Below are 18,665 nucleotides of genomic sequence, written 5' to 3' on the forward strand. Positions count from 1 at the left end.
ACAGTGCCTAGGCCCAGAGATCAAGACTTAGGACCAGCGCAAAAAGAAAAGAAAAAAAAAGAGAGAGAGAGAGGTCCAAGGCCTTTCAGGCTTCTGTAAGGGCAGAAAAAGGCAAAGGAACGTGGGAGAGGTGGTTCCTTCTTCTCTGGGTGAGCCTCCCCAGGCTGCAATGGTGCCAGCCGTTACCCTGGAGACCAGCTAACACTGTCCCACAGGGCAAAGCCTCGCTGTGAAGTTGCTTGGAGGAGCTTGAAGCAAAGAACCAGAAAACAAGGCCGTAGGGTGCCAGCACTCTTCTCTAAAAGATGGAAAAATAAAGGTAAAGGTGGGTGTTACAGCGTTGTCAGGGGTGGGAAGGGAAGAGAGAAGAAAAGGCTGAGGCTGCCCAGATGTTAAGCTCTGGACTAAGAAAGACTCAGGCAACCTTGAGTGCTATGCTTCAGCTCCCTGGAGGCCAAGCTTTGTACTAGGTGCAAGGATCCAAAATAGAGAAGTATTAAGTAACAGAGCTGGTTGGGGGCACATCTGTCAAACTAGAAATGAAAGAGTAAGGGGATAACAAGGAGAACTTTCACGGCGTTTTCAGTACAGGGGTTTGGAGGCAATAGATGGGGTGTAGGGACACACACAAAAAAAACACTGATTTTTCTTGGCAGACTAAAGGGGCAGAGGACATTCCTAGAAATATGAATAGCTTTAAATACAGAGCAGTAGAGGCTAGGAATGTGGCTTAATGGTAAAGTGCTTACCTAGCATGCATGAGGCCCTGGGTTCCTCAGTACCACATAAAAAAAGCCAGAAGTGGCACTGTGGCTCAAGTGGTAGAGTGCTAGCTTTTAGCAAAAGAAGCTCAGGGACAGTGCCCAGGCCCTGAGTTCAAACCCCAGACTGGCAAAAAAAAAAATACAGAGCAGTATAAAATAGTTATTTGGGGTAAGTGGAGTTGTCAGGTGACAGACTTAAACTCGGGGCCTAGATACTGTGCCTTAGCTTATTTGTTCAAGGCTGGCACTTTACTACTTGAGCCTCACCTCCACTACTGGCTTTTTGGTGGCTAATTGGAGGTAAGTCTTCAGAGCTGCTATGATTCTCAGAACTGAGCCTCCTGAGTAGCTAAGATTATAGGTGTGAGCCACTAGTGCCTGGCTGCAAAAGATTTCTAACACTAAACTCTACTAAGTGTGTAAGTAAGACCTTACAGGGTCTTACTTCTAGTGTGTTTGGGTTGAGAGAAAGAGCACACAGTCAGAACACAGGTCCAATGGTGACAGATGTGATGGAAAACAGCAGCAGGGCAGACGAGCTGCTTTTAGAGGTGGGTGCTTGCAGACAGTCTCTCTAACCAGGTTTCACTTGAGCAGAGGCTCGAGGGTAAGGGCTGTCCTGCTCCTCTGTCTCACTGGCACCATCTCTGTATGGCCCCCAACCACACACATGTGCATGGCAATGTCCAGATGTGCCCAAGAGGCTGAAGAGCTTGAAGATGCAGAGACTTTGAGTGTATTCTCCATTTGTGTTGTACCTTGCATTTTGCAAAGCATTTTCACCATCTTAATTTTTCTCTGTGTGTGTGTGTGTGTGTGTGCTGGTCCAGAGGCTTGAACTCATGGCCTAGATGATAACCCCGAGCTTTTTAACTCAAGGCTACTTTTCCACCACTTGAGTCACAGCTCCACTTCTGGCTTCCACCTAAGCCATTTCTCCAACCCCCTGTGAGACTTTTTTTTTTTTGCCAGTCCTGGGGCTTGAACTCAGGCTAGTACTCTACCACTTGAGCCACAGCACCACTTCTGGCCTTTTCTGTTTATGTAGTACTGGGGAAATCAAACCCAGGGCTTCATGCATACAAGGTAGGTACTCTACCACTGTGCCACATTCCCAGCCCCCTATGAAAACCTTATTTCCAATTAGCTACCAAAAATCCAGAAGTGGAGCCATAGCTCAAGTGGTAGAGTGCCAGTCTTGGGCCCTGAGTTCAAGCACCTATACTGGCACACACACACATGCAAGTTGAGCTAACTAGTTTCCCCAAACTACACCCTGTATGTTGTACTTACCAACTCCTTTCCTGTGTTATTTTTCCTTTTTAGAAAAATAGTGTTGGGTATTTTTATAATGGCGACACAAACCAGTCATGTCTTCCATGGTCAAGATGATTTGTTTCTGGAAGCTAACTGGTAAGTTCAGTTCTCTGGTTTTGCAGTTGAAAATAGGCTACAGCATTTTGCTCATGGGAGCTGAGAGGGAACCAGCTGCCTAGAAGTGAGAGCAGGTGAATGGTTGTTATAATCTTGACCTGGAGGCTTCCGGTAACTATCAAACAATATAACAAAATGCCTTTAAGTCCCGTGCCTGTGGCTCATACCTGTTATCCTAGCTACTTAGGAGGCTGAGATCTGAGAATCACAGTTCAAAGCCATCCCCAGCATAAAAGTCTATGATATGCTTATCTCCAATTAACCAACAAAAAAAAGCCAGAAATGGAGCTGCGGCTCGAGTGATAGAGTGCCAGCCTTGAGAAATAAACAAAAGCCAAGGAACAGCACAAGGCCCTTAGTTCAAGCCTCAGTACTGGCACACGCACACGCGTACACACACACACACACACACACACACACACACACACATAGTTTTGTGAATCTGGAGGAATCTACAGGAATCCTGTCATTCTGAGTATAGAAATACAAATGTTGTTGGAGTCTTTTGGGGAAGCAGGGGAAAGAAAAGTGTCTCTGGTGGAAGAGAATTGAGCCCTGGGGCTGGGCATTGATTAAACACTTTGTGTTTTGTAGCAAGAAGAGAAACACCATGCCAGACTCAGAGAAGCTGCTGAAGCAGAAGGATGTACACAGGACGGGCCCAAATACAGACAATGGTCTACTGGTTACACATGTTAACCAAACACAGGACTTACTGGTATAAACCAGACTAATGATGCTTACAAATCATAGCCAGGAAATACAGGGTAAACCCTGGGTATTCCTTCTCTTCATATAATATCCTGGGACTAACAAAGATGAATTGAGCATTCATTTCTAATCCTCTGCTTTAAAAAAAAAAAATGAATGAAGAGAACGAGGTGCCAGTGGCTCATATCTGGAATTCTAGCTACTCAGAAGGCTAAGATCTGAAGATCATAATTTAAAGCCAGCCTGGGGAGGAAAGTTTGTGAGACTTTTATCTCCAATTAACCACCAAATGACTGGAAATGGAGCTGTGGCTTAAGTAGTAGAGCGCTAGTCTTGAGGGGAAAAGACAAGGAACAGCACCTAGGTCCTGAGTTCAAGCCCCAGTAAAGGCCCACACCCACAAAAAAAAAGGGGGGAAAAATCTCTATGCTGTTTATAGGAATGTTATAACCACTTTGTTCACATCGTTAAATATTTAAGAATAAGGAAAGATCCTAATCATGGCATCAAAGTCTCAAGTCTAAAAACATTAATTCTAAAGTTCCCTCTGTGTGTGTGTGTGTGTGTGTGTGTGTGTGTGTGTGTGTGCGTATGTGTGCGTGCATACATGTGCTCACGTGCACACCAACTGTGGTGCTAGAATTCAGGATCTTCTATTCTCCCTTGGCTTATTTTGCTCAAAGCAGTTGCTCTCCCACTGGAGGAACAGCTCCAACTCCAGCTTTTTCCTGGCTAACTGGAGATAAAAGTCTCCCAGATCGATCTGCCTGAGTTGGCACTGAACTATAGGCTCCCTTTTGAGTTGGAAACTGGTGGCTCAAAAGTTCAAAAGCCAGGCTCCAGCGGCTCACGCTTGCAATCCTAGCTACTCGGGAGGGCTAAGGGCTGAGGATCGCTGTTCAAAGCTAGGCCAGGCAGACAAATCTGGAAGTGAAGATGTGGGTTGAATGCTAAAGCAACAGCCTGGTGGGGGAAGGGGGCAGCTAAGCACAGAACCCAGGCCCCTCCCCTACTAAAATGGAAGGAAGCAAAGTGAAGCCAAGTCTCCCCATCTGTGTGAGCCACCAACGGGTCCACCTAAAAGATGAGGAGAGCGACATCTAGTGTTGCTACTCTGCACTGCAGGGCTGACTGAAGTATGGTACAGGGTGGTACAGGGACTCTGATTTAAGGCCAGGACATTCATTAGCAAGGAATCCTATCATGAGAAAGTCACCTTGCCAGTCCTTTCTCAGTTCTTCCTCGGGTAGTGGCAGCTTGGTGCTAACTGCAAAAAAGCAAGATCATGTTCTATTACAAGCCTGTCTTGGACTTTACAGCTCCCTAGTTGTCAGCTGTGTGACCTGGGGCAAATCACTTCACTGTTCTGTGCTTCTGCTTGTTCATCAGGAGGATGAAGTTCTGCTCTATAGGACAGAAAGTACATGCTGTATCAGTGTTTGCCCTCATTATGAGTACATTTTTCACACTTTTTTTCTTTTTACACATTTACTAATTTCCTTTTGCGACAGAGGGAAGGGTGGCATCTGGGCACAGAACTTACGTAATAGGATCTAGCTGGAATAGGGGAGCAGCATTATATTTTCATTGTCTTTCCTTTCTGGTGGCTTTCTATTTATATCTGAACCAGAGTAGGTGACTAAGGACTATTGTTCAAGGCTGTGTCATATACCCAGCTTCACTACGCCCATGGCCAGGTGAGGAGGGAAAACATGCCTTGTGATGCGCATGGAGAGCCCTGTGTATACTTGTCCTCTCTGCCTATGTCTTCTTGCTACTGCTACTGCTACTGCCGCTGCTGCTGCTGCTGCTGCTCCTCCTCCTCCTCCTTTTCTCCCATGGGTCTTGAACTCAGGGCCTGGGCACTGTCCCTGAGCTTTTTTGTGCTCAAGGCTAGCACTCTACCACTTGAGCCACAGTGCCACTACTGGCTTGTTCAGAGTAGTTTATTGGAGATAAGAGTCTCATGGGCTTTCCCTCCCAGGCTGGCTTTGAATTGTGATCCTACACGCCTCCTGTGTAGTTGGGATTAGAGGCTTGAGCCACTGGTGCCCAGCTTCGCCTCTTCTTCCTGTACCCGCTGTCGATGAGGAGTGGCCCACTTATGGAGCAGAGCACTCCTGATTACTCCCCCACCCTGGCAACCACGCAGGTGACAGAAGGAGATCCACAACTCCACTGTAAGAGCAGGACTCCAAAACTGGTCTGTGTGTGTGCTGGTGTGTCTATGGGTGTCTGTGTGTCTGCCTAGATGTGTCTGTGTTTGTATTTGTGTCTGTGTTTGTGTGCATCTGTGTTTGTATCTGTATGTGTTTCTGTTTGCCCATGTATCTGCCTTGTGTCTGGGTATGTTTGTATCTCTGTGTGTCTGTGTGCATAGTGTATCTGTGTGTTTGTGTGTTTGTGTATGTCTGTGTCTGTATCTGTGTGTGTCTGTGCATGTATTTGTGTGTCTGTTTTTGCCTTTGGATCTGTGTGTGTCTGTGTATGTCTATATGTACCGGTATATGTATTTCTATGTGTATTTGTGTCTGTGTGTATTTGTGTGTCTGTGTTTGCCTTTGTGTCTGCATCTGTGTATGTATGTCTGTATGTATCTGTGTGTCTGCGTGTGTTTGTATCTGTGTATGTCTGTGTGTTTGTGTGTATTAGTTGTGTGTGTGTGTGTGTGTGTGTGTGTGTGTGATTACATCACACCACCCACATTCTGCACACAGGTCTTTCTTTTCTGTCCTGTGATGGCTGGGAATGTTTTCCTCTAGAGAACCCCTCTCCATTCCTGGTTCTGGGCCCAGCAAAGACAGAATAACCCATCCCCTCTTCTACTAGTAAGTCAGTACGTGCTTGTTGAGGACCCTTAGACAGATAGGAGGCAGAACTTAGCTGAACAGGTCCAGAGAACCGGATCTGACAAGAAACAAAGACTATTCCATAGAGAACCAACCACCAGCTTCCCCTAGCCTGAGACTCATGGACAGGTGGGAAGTAGGGATGGTTATGGAATGAGGGAAGGCTCCAGATGCACCTGACTCAGCTTGTTGCGGTGAGGAGTCATTGGATGTACTTGGCTTTCTCCAGTTGATCCTGAATTAGAAGTTAGGATTTTAAAAAAAAAAAATTGAGGCACATCCAGGCACTGTGACTCATGAGTCTAATCCTAGCGACTTAGGAGGCTGAGACCTAAGGAACATGGCTCAAAGCCAGCCTGGGCAAGAAAGTCCATGAAACTCATCTTCAATTAACAACCAAAAACGCTGGAAGTGGAGCTGTGGCTCAAGTGGTAGAGCACTAGCCTTGAACAAAAAAGCTCAGAGACACTGCCCAGCCCTGAGTTGAAGTCTCATGACACTCCCGCACACACACAGGAGAAGCTAAGTCATCGGCCAAATCCTGGTCAATCCTGTTTGGAGTGGCAGCCATGTATGTCTGTGTGTCCAGTCACGAGGTGAGTGGCCCTTGAACAGTCGAGCCACATCTGAGGTCATCAAATGGGCATGGGGGTGAGCGGAGTTATTTTTTCAATTGCTGTTATAAAGATGATGTACAGAGAGGTTACAGTCAAGTAATGAGTGCATTTCTTTTGGGTCAATGCAGGATGAGTGGCTTTGACAGCACAGCCAACTCAGAGCATAGACCACCCCTGTGCACCTGCTCCCTAGGCAAGGAGAACTTTTGCACCATTTTGTGTGTGTGTGTGTGTGTGTGCACCAGCCAGGACTAGGGCTTGAACTCAGGGCCTTGTGCTCTTGCCTGGCTTTTTTGCTCACGGCTGGCACTCTACCAATGAGGTACAGCTCTACTTCTGGCTTTTTGCTGCTTAATTAGAGCTGAGAGTCTCACGGTCTTTCCTGCCCAAGACTGACTTTGAATCACAACCCTCAGGACTCAACCTCCTAGGTAGCTAGAATTACAGGCATGAGGCACCAATGCCCAGCTTTTACACTGTCTTAAGTCGGGGACTGGATCAGTGGGCAAGACTTGACACATGAGGGAATCTGAGGCCTGTGTGCTCCCTTTCCTCTTTTCTGTCTTACTGCATTCTGTCCTTCAGAGGCTGCAGCGGACCCACACGTCAGCTTTGCAAGATTCTGAAGATTGGCTTTCGACTCACAGTTTAAAGCTTGAGAAACTCACCCTGGCTGACCTGATAGGACAGGGCACGGCCATGCTGTAAGTCTGACCCCCTGTTCCCTATGGCTGCAAGTAACACCCACCCCCGGTCTGCAACCCCACTCACAAAGCTTTGTGTTCTCAGGGAGGAGGGGGGCAAGATGACAGAGAAGATGAACTTCTCTCCCCAGACCATCTGCCATTTCGAGTCAAGGCTTTCAGAGTAAGTGCTTCGCAACATCCTGCCAACACCCAGAGCTCAGGAATTGTCCCATGTCCCCGCCTGGATAGAACTAGGCTCAAACAGCATCTCAGTGAAAAGGGGAAGGGTTCCCCCCACCTGGAATCCCAATCTGCCCCTTTCACAGATCAGTGCCTTATGCCTTTTTGAAAAATCCACAGCCTTAGGCTGGGATGTAGCTCAGTGGCAAAGTGCTCGCCTAGCAAGTGCAGTGTCCTGGGTTCGATTACCCAGTACCAAAAAAAAAGTATACAATTAAAAAACAAAATTCAGAACCCTATTGGGACTCACTGGCTGCCAGTGGTGCATACCTGTAATCCTACCTACTCAGCAGGTTGAGATTGGAGGATCAAGGTTAAAAGTCAACCCAGGCAAGGGCTGGGAAGGTGGCTCAGTGGTAGAGCGCTTGCCTTGCATGCCTGAGGCCCTGGGTTCGATTCCTCAGCACCACATAAGCAAAAAGAAAAAAGCCGGAAGTGGCGCTGTGGCTCATAGTGGTAGAGCGCTAGCCTTGAGCTGAAGAGCTGAGGGACAGCTCCCAGGCCCAGAGTTCAGGCCCCACAACCGGACAGAAAAAAAACAAAAAAAGTCAACCCAGGCAGAGTCTCTCCCCTGTGAGACTTATCTCCAATTAACCCCCCCCCCCAAAAAAAAAAAGAAATTAAAAAAAAAAAACACCAGAAGTGAGCTGTGGCTCAAATGGTTTTGCTCAGGGTTAGCACCCAGGCCCTGAGTTCAAGCCCTAGCACTGGCACATTCATACATAATACATAAATACGTGCATACATACATAAATCCACAGTCCCTTTGGATGTATACTGAAAAGCTGTACCTTTATTTGGTAATTTTCTTTGTTCTTTCTTTCTTTCTTTTTTGACAGGCCTTCACACTTGCTAGGCTGCAGCTCTGTCACTTGAGTTACGTCCCCAATCCCTGTTTTTTGCTCTGCTGGACCAACCTTAGACAATAAACCTACTACTAACACCTCCTGTATATCTGGGATCAGAGACATGCATCACCAGGCATAGTTTACTGATTGAGATTGAGTCTCCACAACTTTTTATCTGGGCTGCCCTTGAGCTGAGATCCCTCTATCTCTGCCTTCCAAGTAGCTAGGATTACAGGTATGAATCACCATGCCAGCATTTGATGTTTAATGGCTTTAGAGTGACTACTTTTCTTTGGTGCTGGTACTGGACTTGAACTCAGGGACTAGGAGCTTTGAGCTTTTTCACTGAAGGCTGACACTGAAGCCACATCCATTTCTTGTTTTTTGCTGGTTTTTCTTTTTGGATGGTTAATTGGAGATAAGAATTTCATGGACTTTCCTGTCCAGGCTGGCTTTAGATCAAGATCCTTAGATCTCAGCCTTCTGAGTAGCTAGGATTACAGGCATGAGCCGCTGGTACCTGGCTAAGATTGACTACTTTCAATGTCAAATTGACATTGGGTTCATACCTTTGCAAACATATGCACGTCACTAGTGTGTAAATATGTACACTCTTGCTCACAGACGTGTGTTCGGAGATCTGTCTTTAAGCTGGTGTCCCAGCTGTAGCAAACTGTGGTCCATACTTAACTGTTTACCTGAGGCTTCCTGAAAGGTTATGATAATAATTAATAGCTAACATTTATTAACATTTTTTTATTAATGCCTCAGAAATCTGGCTGAGGGCTGCATGCATCATCTTCTTTGGCAGCTTCCAAAAGCACATTGTAAGTAGTTTAACCAACAGTCACTAAAAGATCAACATAGAAAGACTGATCGCCAAGTTTGCCAAACCTCATTGAACTGTAAATTTGACTGAAAGTATTTTGGATTTGAAAATTAAGTGACTTTTAAAGAATTCTGTAACATTCAACTTGATTTTATTTACTTATTTATTTTTTATTGGCTAGCCCTGGGGCTTGAACTCGGGGCCTGGGCACTGCCCCTGAGCTTCTGTTTGCTCAAGGCTAGCACTCTACCACTTGAGCCAGTGCCACTTCTGGCTTTTTATGTTTATGTGGTTTTGAGGAATCGAACCCAGGGCTTCGTGCATGCTAGACAAGCACTCTACCACTAAGCCACATTCCCAGCTCTTCACTTGATTTTAATTGTGAACTTAGCATTTCACATCTATTCAGATTCCTTGGTAAATTGATTTTCAGTATATTGACTTTTGGCAAATTAGCTCAGATAGAATCCAATTATTAGCTTCAGGTTGAAGGTGATGAAACTCTGGGGCTGAGTTTTATTTATTTTTATTTTTTTTTTGGTCTGGTCATGGGGCCTGAACTCTGGGCCTGGGCATTGCCCCTCAGTTCTTCAGCTCAAAGCTAGTGTTCTACCACTTGAGCCATAGTGCCACTTCCGGCCTTTTCTGCTTATGTGGTGCTGAGGAATCGAACCCAAGGCCTCAGGCATGCAAGGCAAGCGCTCTACCACTGAGCCACCTTTCCAGCCCCTGAGTTTTATTACTTTAAAATTTTTATTTAAGGGGCTGGGAAGGTGGCTCAGTCGGAAGTGGCGCTGTGGCTCAAGTGGTAGAGCTCTAGTCTTGAGCTGAAGAGCTGAGGGACAGCGCCCAGGCCCAGAGTTCAGGTCCCACGACCGGACCCAAAAAAAAAATTTTATTTAAAAAATAATCTGTTTTGGGGCTGGGAAGGTGGCTCAGTGGTAGAGAGCTTGCCTTGCATGCTCAAGGCCCTGGGTTCAATTCCTCAGCACCACATAAGCAAAAAGAAAAAAGCCGGAAGTGGTGCTGTGGCTCAAGTGGTAGAGTGCTAGCCTTGAACTGAAGAGCTGAGGGACAGTGCCCAGGCCCAGAGTTCAGGCCCCACGACTGGACCAAAAAAAAAAATTAAAAAAAAAATAATCTGTTTTGGAACTGGTGGTGTGATTCAAGTGGTAGAGCACCACTATGGAACAAAATGGCAAGTAAGAGTTCAAGGACCTGAGCTCAAACCTCAGCACATGCACACATGCACACACACACACACACACACACACACACACACACACATGCACACACACACACACATCTCTTTTAGGGTAATACTAAGTAGCCCAACTGACGATGAGCTTACAATTATTCTGCCACAGCCTCCTTAATGCTAGGATTACAGACATATACCACTATGCCTAGCAAACTGTATATATGTGAGTGTATACACACATGCCAGTCTTGGGGCTTGAATTCAGAGCCTGGGCTCTGTCCTTTAACTTTCTCACTCAAAGCTAGTGCTCTAGGGCTGGGAAGGTGGCTCAGTGGTAGAGCGCTTGCCTTGCATGCTTGAGGCCCTGGGTTCGATTCCTCAGCACCACATAAGAAAAATCTGGAAGTGGCGCTGTGGCTCAAGTGGTAGAGCGTTAGCCTTGAGCTGAAGAGCTGAGGGACAGCGCCCAGGCCCAGAGTTCAGACCCCACGACCAGACCCCAAGAAAAAAAAAAAAGCTAGTGCTCTACCACTAGAACCTTATCTCCACTTTTGGTTTTTTGATAGATAATGGAGATGAGAGTCTCATGGACTTTCCTGACTGAGCTGGCATCAAACCATGATCCTCAGATCTCAGCCTCCTGAGTAGCCAGGATGTGAGCCATGGGCATTAAATTTCTTTTTAAGGCTTTGGGATATTATAACTCTTTTATATAACTACTTAAGGGCAATAATAACACTAATAAAAAAGACAAAAGGTAGCAAAGAGAAAGCTAGTAAATGGTAGCACTGAATTCCAACACAAGTGGGTCTCCCTTGGCACTCCCTTGGCTCCCCACCCTGCCATTTCATATCCAGAATGCCACCTGCCCTCAGTGCCTTCATGTCAGTTAAACTCCAATGACCCAGCCCTGACCTTGAGGCCCAGTCACATGCGGTTGCTCCAATAGTCATTGCAATAGCTGGCTTTGCTCTAAGTTCAAGAAGTTCCCCAGGCAGGGCTGGAGGTTTGACCAGCAAAGGCCCAGACTTCAATCGCTAGTACTACAAAACAAGTTCCCTTGGCTGGTGTTTTGTTTGTTTGTTTGTTTGTTTGGAAACTAATCTTTTTGTTAATTGATCCTGTAAGGAGCTGCTGCTACTCTGCCTTTCTATCCCTTCTCACCAAGGACAGGTTCATCTGCAAATACACAGATCTGGCCAGGTGCTGGTGGTTCATGCCTATAATCCTAGCTACTTAGGAGACTGAGATCTGAGGATCACAGTTCAAAGCCAACCTGGACAGAAAAGTCCATGAGACTCTCATCTCTAATTAATCACAAAAAAGCTGCAAATAGCTGTGGCTAAATGGCAGAGCTCTGGTCTTGAGCAAAAGAAGCTCAGGGACAGTACCCAGGCCCTGAGTTCAAGCCCCAGGACTAGCACACATACACACACGCGCACACACACACACACACACACACACACACACACACACAAATATAATGATTATAGTAATAATATTAACAAGCCAGATGCCAGTGGCTCATGCCTGTAATCCTAGCTACTCAGGAGGCTGAGATCTGAGGATGGAGGTTTAAAGCCAGCCCGGGCAGGAAAATCTATGACTCTTATCTCCAATAAACTACTCAGAAATGGGAAGTAACTCTGTGGCTCAAGTGGTAAAGCGTTAGCCTTGAGCTGAAGTGCTGAGGGACAGCGTCAGGCCCAGAGTTCAAGCCCCATGACCAACAAATAATAATAATAGTAATAATAACAACAATAGCAAATTAAAATAAATAAAAATTGAAAAAAAATCCCATGATGGCTTCCCTTCACGAGTAGCTGCATTCAGTGTGACCCTGACTCAGTGATTGGTTTTTCCAATGTTTCCACAGTACCCTCGAGTGCTACCAGCAGAGGCTGCACTGGCTCACGGAGGACAGCAAGAAGGTAATTCTGAGATGCCACAAAAGAAATTTTGTAGCCACCATAAATGAAAAGCCTAGGCCTAGCAAGATGTAGATCTCTTTGTCTCTCTGGGTTTTGTTATTGTTGCTAGGTTTTTTGTTTGTTTGTTTTTGGTTAGTTGTGGGGCTTGAACTCAGGGACTGGACACTGTCCCTGAGCTCTTTATTCAAGGCTCACACTCTATTACTTTCAGCCAGAGCACCACTTCTGGTTTTTTGGTGGTTCATTGGAGAGAAGAGTTTCACAAACTTTCTTGCCCAATCTGGCTTTGAACAGCAATCCTCAGATCTCAGCCTCCTGAGTGGCTAGGATTACAGGCTTGAGCCACCCACGCCAGGCTGTTGTTCGTTGTTGTTTTTTGTTTGTTTGCTTGCTTGCTTTAGTTTTTTCTCAGGATGGCTACCCCCACCCCCAAGCTTAGGAAAATGGTTCCTCAGCTGCTCTGAAGCATTCATGTTACCAATTGGACAGCTCCCTACTTTGCACACTCCCTGCCAAAGTGCTGGGATTGACTCTCATTGGAATCCTTGGGGCAATCACTCTAGATAAGGTGGAAGGAAAGCAAGCTCACTGACAAAGCCTGAGACCAGTGCTCCCTCCTGAAGAAAACGGGGCAGGAGAGGAGACTGGGTAAGCACCCTCAAACCTCCTGGCTGAGGACACACATGACTTCACATGGAAAGCCACAGCTATTTCTAGAAGAAGGAGAGCTTTCTCTGTGTCTGGCTGTGTATCTGCAGGAGACAGAGCAGGGCTTAGAAGCAGGCAGCAAAGAGGCCAAAGCAGGACAAACCACAGGCATAGTTTTCTTGACATTGTAATTTCGTTTTCTTTTTTATGTTACTTGCCAAGATTTGAGGACACCACTAATATTTCATTTCCATGTCTTTCAAGCATTTTATTTATTTACTTATTTATTTGCCAGTATTGGAGCTTGAACTCAAGGCCTTGGTGCTGTCCTTGAGCTTTGGGGCTCAATGTTAGCACTCTACCACTTGAGCCACAGATCCACTTCTGGCTTTTCGGTTGTTGACTTGTGACAAATATCCTACAGAATTTTTGTACCTAGACTGGCTTCAAGCCTGGATCCTCAGATCCTCCTGAGTAGCTGGAATGACAGACATGAACCAGAGCACTGGGCTTCTCTTGGTGGAGGAGCCTCGTCTCCGATTCCCTCTTACCTACTTCCCTGTTTCTCTCTCGCTCACTCTCTCTCTTTCTTTCTTTCTTCCTTTTTGCCAGTTCTGGGGCAGCCTGCGCACTGTCCCTGAGTTTCTTTTTTTTTTTTTTTTTTTTTATTGTAAAGCTACCATACAGAGGGTTACAGTTACATGAGTGAGGTTATGAGTACACTTCCTCTTGAACATTGTTACCCCCTCCATTGTTTTCCCCCTACCATCCCTTCCCTCCCTCCCTTCCCCGAGGTTCTTTTTTTTTTTTTTTGATTGTGATTAAATGATTACATAATTTCAAAGTCACAAGTTCATTCTAACTTCCCTGGAGCAAATTGTCTACCACAGTCTGTAATATATAACAGTGTTCACATGTTATATACCATATTTGTGATCAGCAGCATGGGGATATTTAGTAGTGGTTCAACCAGATGAGCGGGACCTGAGTTTCTTTTTGCTCAAGGTTACCACTCTATCATTTGAGCCACAGCACCATTTTTGGCTTTTTCTGTTTATGTGGTGCTGAAGAATCGAACCCAGGGCTTCATGCATGCTAGGCAAGCGCTCTACCACTGAGCCACCTTCCCAGCTTCCCAACTCTTTCTTTCTTTCTTTCTTTATTTTTGTCGGTTGTAGGGCTTGAACTCTGGGCTTGGGCGCTGTTTTGCACTCTTCAGCTCAAGGCCAGCTCTCTACCACTTGAACCACAGCGCCACTTCCAGTTTTCTAGCGTTTTATTGGAGATAAGAGCCTCATGGACTTTCCTGCCCAGGCTGGCTTTGAACCACGATCCTCAGATCTCAGCCTCCTGAGTAGCTAGTATTACAGGCATGAGCCACCCGTGCCCAGCCCCCCAACTGTTTCTTTTTTTTTTTTTTTTTTTGGGTCCGGTCGTGGGGCCTGAACTCTGGGCCTGGGCGCTGTCCCTCAGCTCTTCAGCTCAAGGCTAGCGCTCTACCACTTGAGCCACAGCACCACTTCAGGCTTTTTTCTTTTTGCTTATGTGGTGCTGAGGAATCGAACCCAGGGCCTTGAGTATGCAAGGCAAGTGCTCTACCACTGAGCCACCTTCCCAGCCCCCCCCCCCCCCCAACTGTTTCTATGAGATAAAGTTCCAGAATTTTAATGGCTACATGTAAAGGAATGCATGTTTTTTCATTGCAAAGATTATAGAGTTCTTTTTTTTTTTTAGTTTTTTTTTTTGTGTGTATGAAAATACCATATAGAAGGGTTACAATTACATGGGCAAAGTAATGAGTAGATTTCTTTTTTTTTTTTTTTTTTGGGTCTGGTCATGGGGCCTGAACTCTGGGCCTGGGCGCTGTCCCTCAGCTCTTCAGCTCAAGGCCAGCGCTCTACCACTTGAGCCACAGCGCCACTTCCGGCTTTTTTCTTTTTGCTTATGTGGTGCTGAGGAATCAAACCCAGGGCCTTGAGCATGCAAGGCAAGCGCTCTACCACTGAGCCACCTTCCCAGCCCCAATGAGTAGATTTCTTATCAAGCATTGTTGCCTCCTCTGTTTCCCCTTCCCATCCCTTCCTATCCCCCGCCCCGAGTTCTTTTTTTAAAAAATAAGTTTTTTATTGTAAAAATACTGTACAGAGGGGTTACAGTTACATGAACAAGGTAATGAGTACATTTCCTATCAAGCATTGTTGCTCCTTCTTTGCTTTTCCCCCTACCATCTCTTCCCTCCCACCTCCACAACTACACTCCCCCTCCTTACACAAGATTATAGAATTCTAATGGTAACTGTTTAATTTTTTTAAGTGACTGGGAATGTGGCTTAGTGGTAGAGTGCTTGCCTAGCATGCATGAAGCCCTGGGTTCGATTCCTCAGTACCACATACACAAAAAAAGCCGGAAGTGGCGCTGTGGCTCAAGTGGTTGAGTGCTAGTCTTCAGCTAAAGAAACTTAGGGACAGTGCCCAGGCCCTGAGTTCAAGCCCAGGATTGGCCTAAATAAATAAATAAAACAAATAGAACTGGCTCTCAATGTTAACTTATTCTACTCTCTGAAGATTGGCGATGCTCTTGGGAGCCTTGTACTTCAATTGGATCTGGCTTGATGCTGAAGTCTATCAGGCACTGACTGTGATAAGCTCCTATCTAGCTCTGAGCAAAGCAAAGGCCCTGCCTTCCTCAACTGTGCTAGAGCCAAACAACCAAGGAGTGAATCCACAAATCCTGTACTGTGAGGAAAAATCAAGTGAAAATCGTGTGCAGAGAGTCCACTGAAAAGGAGGACTATTTAAGTTGGATGGTCAAGAAAACCATTCTCAGGAAGAGACATAAGACAGAAGAATGAAAGAATGAAAGGAAGGAAGGAAAGAGGGAAGGAAAGGAGGAAGGAAGGAAAGAAGGGAAGAAGAGGAAGGAAGGAAGGAAAGAAGGGAGGGAAGGAAGGAAGGAATCATGTCTGTAATCCTAGATATTCAGGAGGCTGAGATCTGAGGATCCTAGCTCTAAGTCAACCCAGGCAGTCAAATCCTAATCTTTACTCCACTTAACTAGCAAAAAGGTGGAACTGGAGCTGTGGCTCAAGTAGTAAAACACCAACATTGATCAAAAAAGCTAAGTGAGAGCATAAGCCCCAGAGTTCAAGCTCCAGCGCTGCCATGGGCGGGGCAGGGCGGGGTGTGGAATGGAGAGGAAAGAATCAGGCACTAGTAGCTCACACCTGCAATCCTAAACTACTTGGGAGGCTGCGATCCGAGGGTCTAGATTTGAAGCCAACCAAGCAGGAAAGTCTATGAGGCTTAATCTCCAATTAACCATCAGAAAGCTAGAAGTGGAGCTGTGGCTCAAGGGACAAAGTGTCAGTCTTGAACAAAAAAGCTCAGGGATAATGCCCAGGCCCTGAGTTCAAGCTATTATACCTGCATACACACACACACACACACACACACACACACACACACTAAATAATTAGGGCTGCAAAGAAATTAGCACAATAAACGGATACAATCATAGTTAATTTTTTTTCCTCACAAACGAGACTCTCCTTGTCTCTCTGTCTTTATCTGTCTATCTCTCTGTCTCTCTCCCCTTTACTCGACTTTTTTTGTGCTGGTCTTGACACTCGAACTCAGGTCCTGGGCATTGTCCTTGTGCATTTTTTGCTTAAGGCTACCACTTGAGCCACAGTTCCACTTCCAGCTTTTCTGGCAGTTTATTGAAGATAGTCTCACAGACTTTCCAGCCTGGGCTGGTTTTGAACCAGGCTATGGAGCAGCTAGATGACAGGCATGACCACTGGTGGAATGAAGAAATTTCAAATAATAGGCTTTACACCTAGAACTGAACTGCGGACATCAAGACTTTGCTTATTCTCCTCAGAAGTAGGGCTTCCCCAGTCTGTAGCAGGTGGGTGCTGGCTGGGCTGGTTGCTCCTAATGCCGCCTTTGGTTTCAGGCCTTCGGCATCATCAGGGGAACCAGAGTGGCCCTCCTCATCGATGAGTCCATGTTCAACAGCAGCCCTCGCAAAGAAGAATTCCAGAGTGACCTCATGGTGAGTCTCTGGCCCAGGAACTACTCCAACCGCTCCTGGGCTGCTTTGCTTTGCTTTGCCTTCCCTTCCTTCCTTCCTTCCTTCCTTCCTTCCTTCCTTCCTTCCTTCCTTCCTTCCTTCCTTCCTTCCTCCCTCCCTCCCTCCCTCCCTCCCTCCCTCCCTCCTTCCTTCCTTCCTTCCTTCCTTTTGTTCCTTTCTTTGTTTCTTTCCTTTTTTGAACCAGTCCTGGGGCTTGAACTCTGGGCCCGGGCACTGTCCCTGAGCTTTTGTTTTTGCTCAAGGTTGGAGCTCTACCACTTGAGTCACAACTCTACTTCCAGCTCTTTTGGTGATTCATTGGATATAAGAGTCCCAGGAACTTTCCTGCTTGAGTAGCTAGGATTACAGGAGTGAGCCACCAGGTACCCAGCCTTAGGCTGCTTTGTTTGCAGCAGGTGTGTAATAGCTGATTTATGAAGGACATTCACACTTTATTAGAACCTATATAATAGAAATATATGGGATTCTGGGGGAACCCTCCCCCCAGAAGTGTGAACTTCTAACATTTACACCCCACAGTGTGAGGAGTAAGGCATCAGCCTTCCAGCCCCACCTGTGTAGCACAAGACTCCTGGCTTGTGTTCTCTGGCCAGAGTTGCTACTCTACTATTTCTGTCAGATCTGGCACAGAAAAGCTCAGAATTCTAATCAGAAAACTGGAATCAAATCTCAGGTGCCAGTAGTTCGTGCCTTGTAACCCTAGCTACTCAGAAGGCTGAGATCTGAGGATCACTGTTTGAAGCCAGCCCAGGCAGGAAAGTCCATGAGACTCTTATCTCCAATTACTCACTGGAAAAAAAGGCAGAAGTAGGGGCTGGGAAGATGGCTCAGTGGTAGAGCGCCTGCCTTGCATGCTCGAGGCCCTGGGTTCGATTCCTCAGCACCCATAAGCAAAAAAAAGCCGGAAGTGGCACTGTGGCTCAAGTGGTAGAGCGCTAGCCTTGAGCTGAAGAGCTGAGGGGCAGCGCCCAGGCTCAGAGTTCAGGCCCACGACCGGACCCAAAAAAAAAAAAAGGCAGAAGTGGAACTGTGGCTCAAGTGGTAGAACACAGTAGCTCAAGGACAGTGTCTAGGCCCTGAGTTCAAGTCCCAGGACTGGCACACACAATTCATCCATCTCTTACTCTCCTAATCTCTCTGGATCTTTGTTAAATGGAGACAGAGACAACGGCTGCCTGATGGGACTGTTATGAGTATGGAAGGTGTTTGTGCAAATGGAGTGCTCACTGCTACATCTGGAAGAGTCTTGGGAGAGGCCTAGGGTTGGGGGATGGGGTCCACAGCAGCAATGTCTTCTTGTATTTTACAAAAGTCAGGTGCTTGTAGCGCACCCCTATAAGCCTAGCTATGCAGAAAGCTGCACTCTGATGATCCCAGTAAAAAGCCAGCCCAGACAAATAAATTCCAGAGACTCTTATCTGCAACTAACCAGCAAAAAGCCAGAAGTCGAGGTATGGCCCAAGTGGTAGAGCACCAGCCTCAAGCAAATAAAGAAAATTTAAGGGATAGTATGAGGTCCTGAGTTCAAGTCCCAGTCACACACACACACACACAGGTCTGTTTGGTGCAAAGTGAGCCAGTTGTCCAGCCTTGTCCCTGGTTCTGGGCTCATTTGGTTCCTAGGCTTCAGACATAGCACCTGCTGAGGTGGGTCATCAGGATGCCACCTTGAAACCCACTGGCTCAGAAGCAGATGTCAGCTTGGGCCAGCCACTAAGCTGAAGTACAAGGCTCCTATTTATATTATATATTATTATTATTATTATTATTATTATTATTATTATTTTGATCGTGGGGCTTTAAACTCAGGGT

At 46.3% G+C, this 18,665-nt stretch overlaps 1 protein-coding gene across 1 annotated transcript in view; it reads left to right on the forward strand.

The window, feature by feature from the left end:
• Window positions 1–539: 539 nt before the first annotated feature.
• Window positions 540–18,665, forward strand: part of Vwa3a (von Willebrand factor A domain containing 3A) — a 61,977-nt gene continuing 43,851 nt past the window's right edge. The window contains exons 1-7 of the mRNA XM_042689811.1: window positions 540–547; window positions 2,091–2,177; window positions 2,793–2,916; window positions 6,961–7,079; window positions 7,165–7,242; window positions 12,056–12,110; window positions 16,716–16,814. Of these exons, the coding sequence (XP_042545745.1) occupies window positions 540–547; window positions 2,091–2,177; window positions 2,793–2,916; window positions 6,961–7,079; window positions 7,165–7,242; window positions 12,056–12,110; window positions 16,716–16,814 (570 nt within the window). The remainder of the gene's footprint in view (window positions 548–2,090; window positions 2,178–2,792; window positions 2,917–6,960; window positions 7,080–7,164; window positions 7,243–12,055; window positions 12,111–16,715; window positions 16,815–18,665) is intronic.

The sequence above is a fragment of the Dipodomys spectabilis genome, unplaced genomic scaffold, assembly GCF_019054845.1.
Source record: "Dipodomys spectabilis isolate Male_0828 unplaced genomic scaffold, ASM1905484v1 ptg000127l, whole genome shotgun sequence".
Taxonomy (NCBI): Eukaryota; Metazoa; Chordata; class Mammalia; order Rodentia; family Heteromyidae; genus Dipodomys; species Dipodomys spectabilis.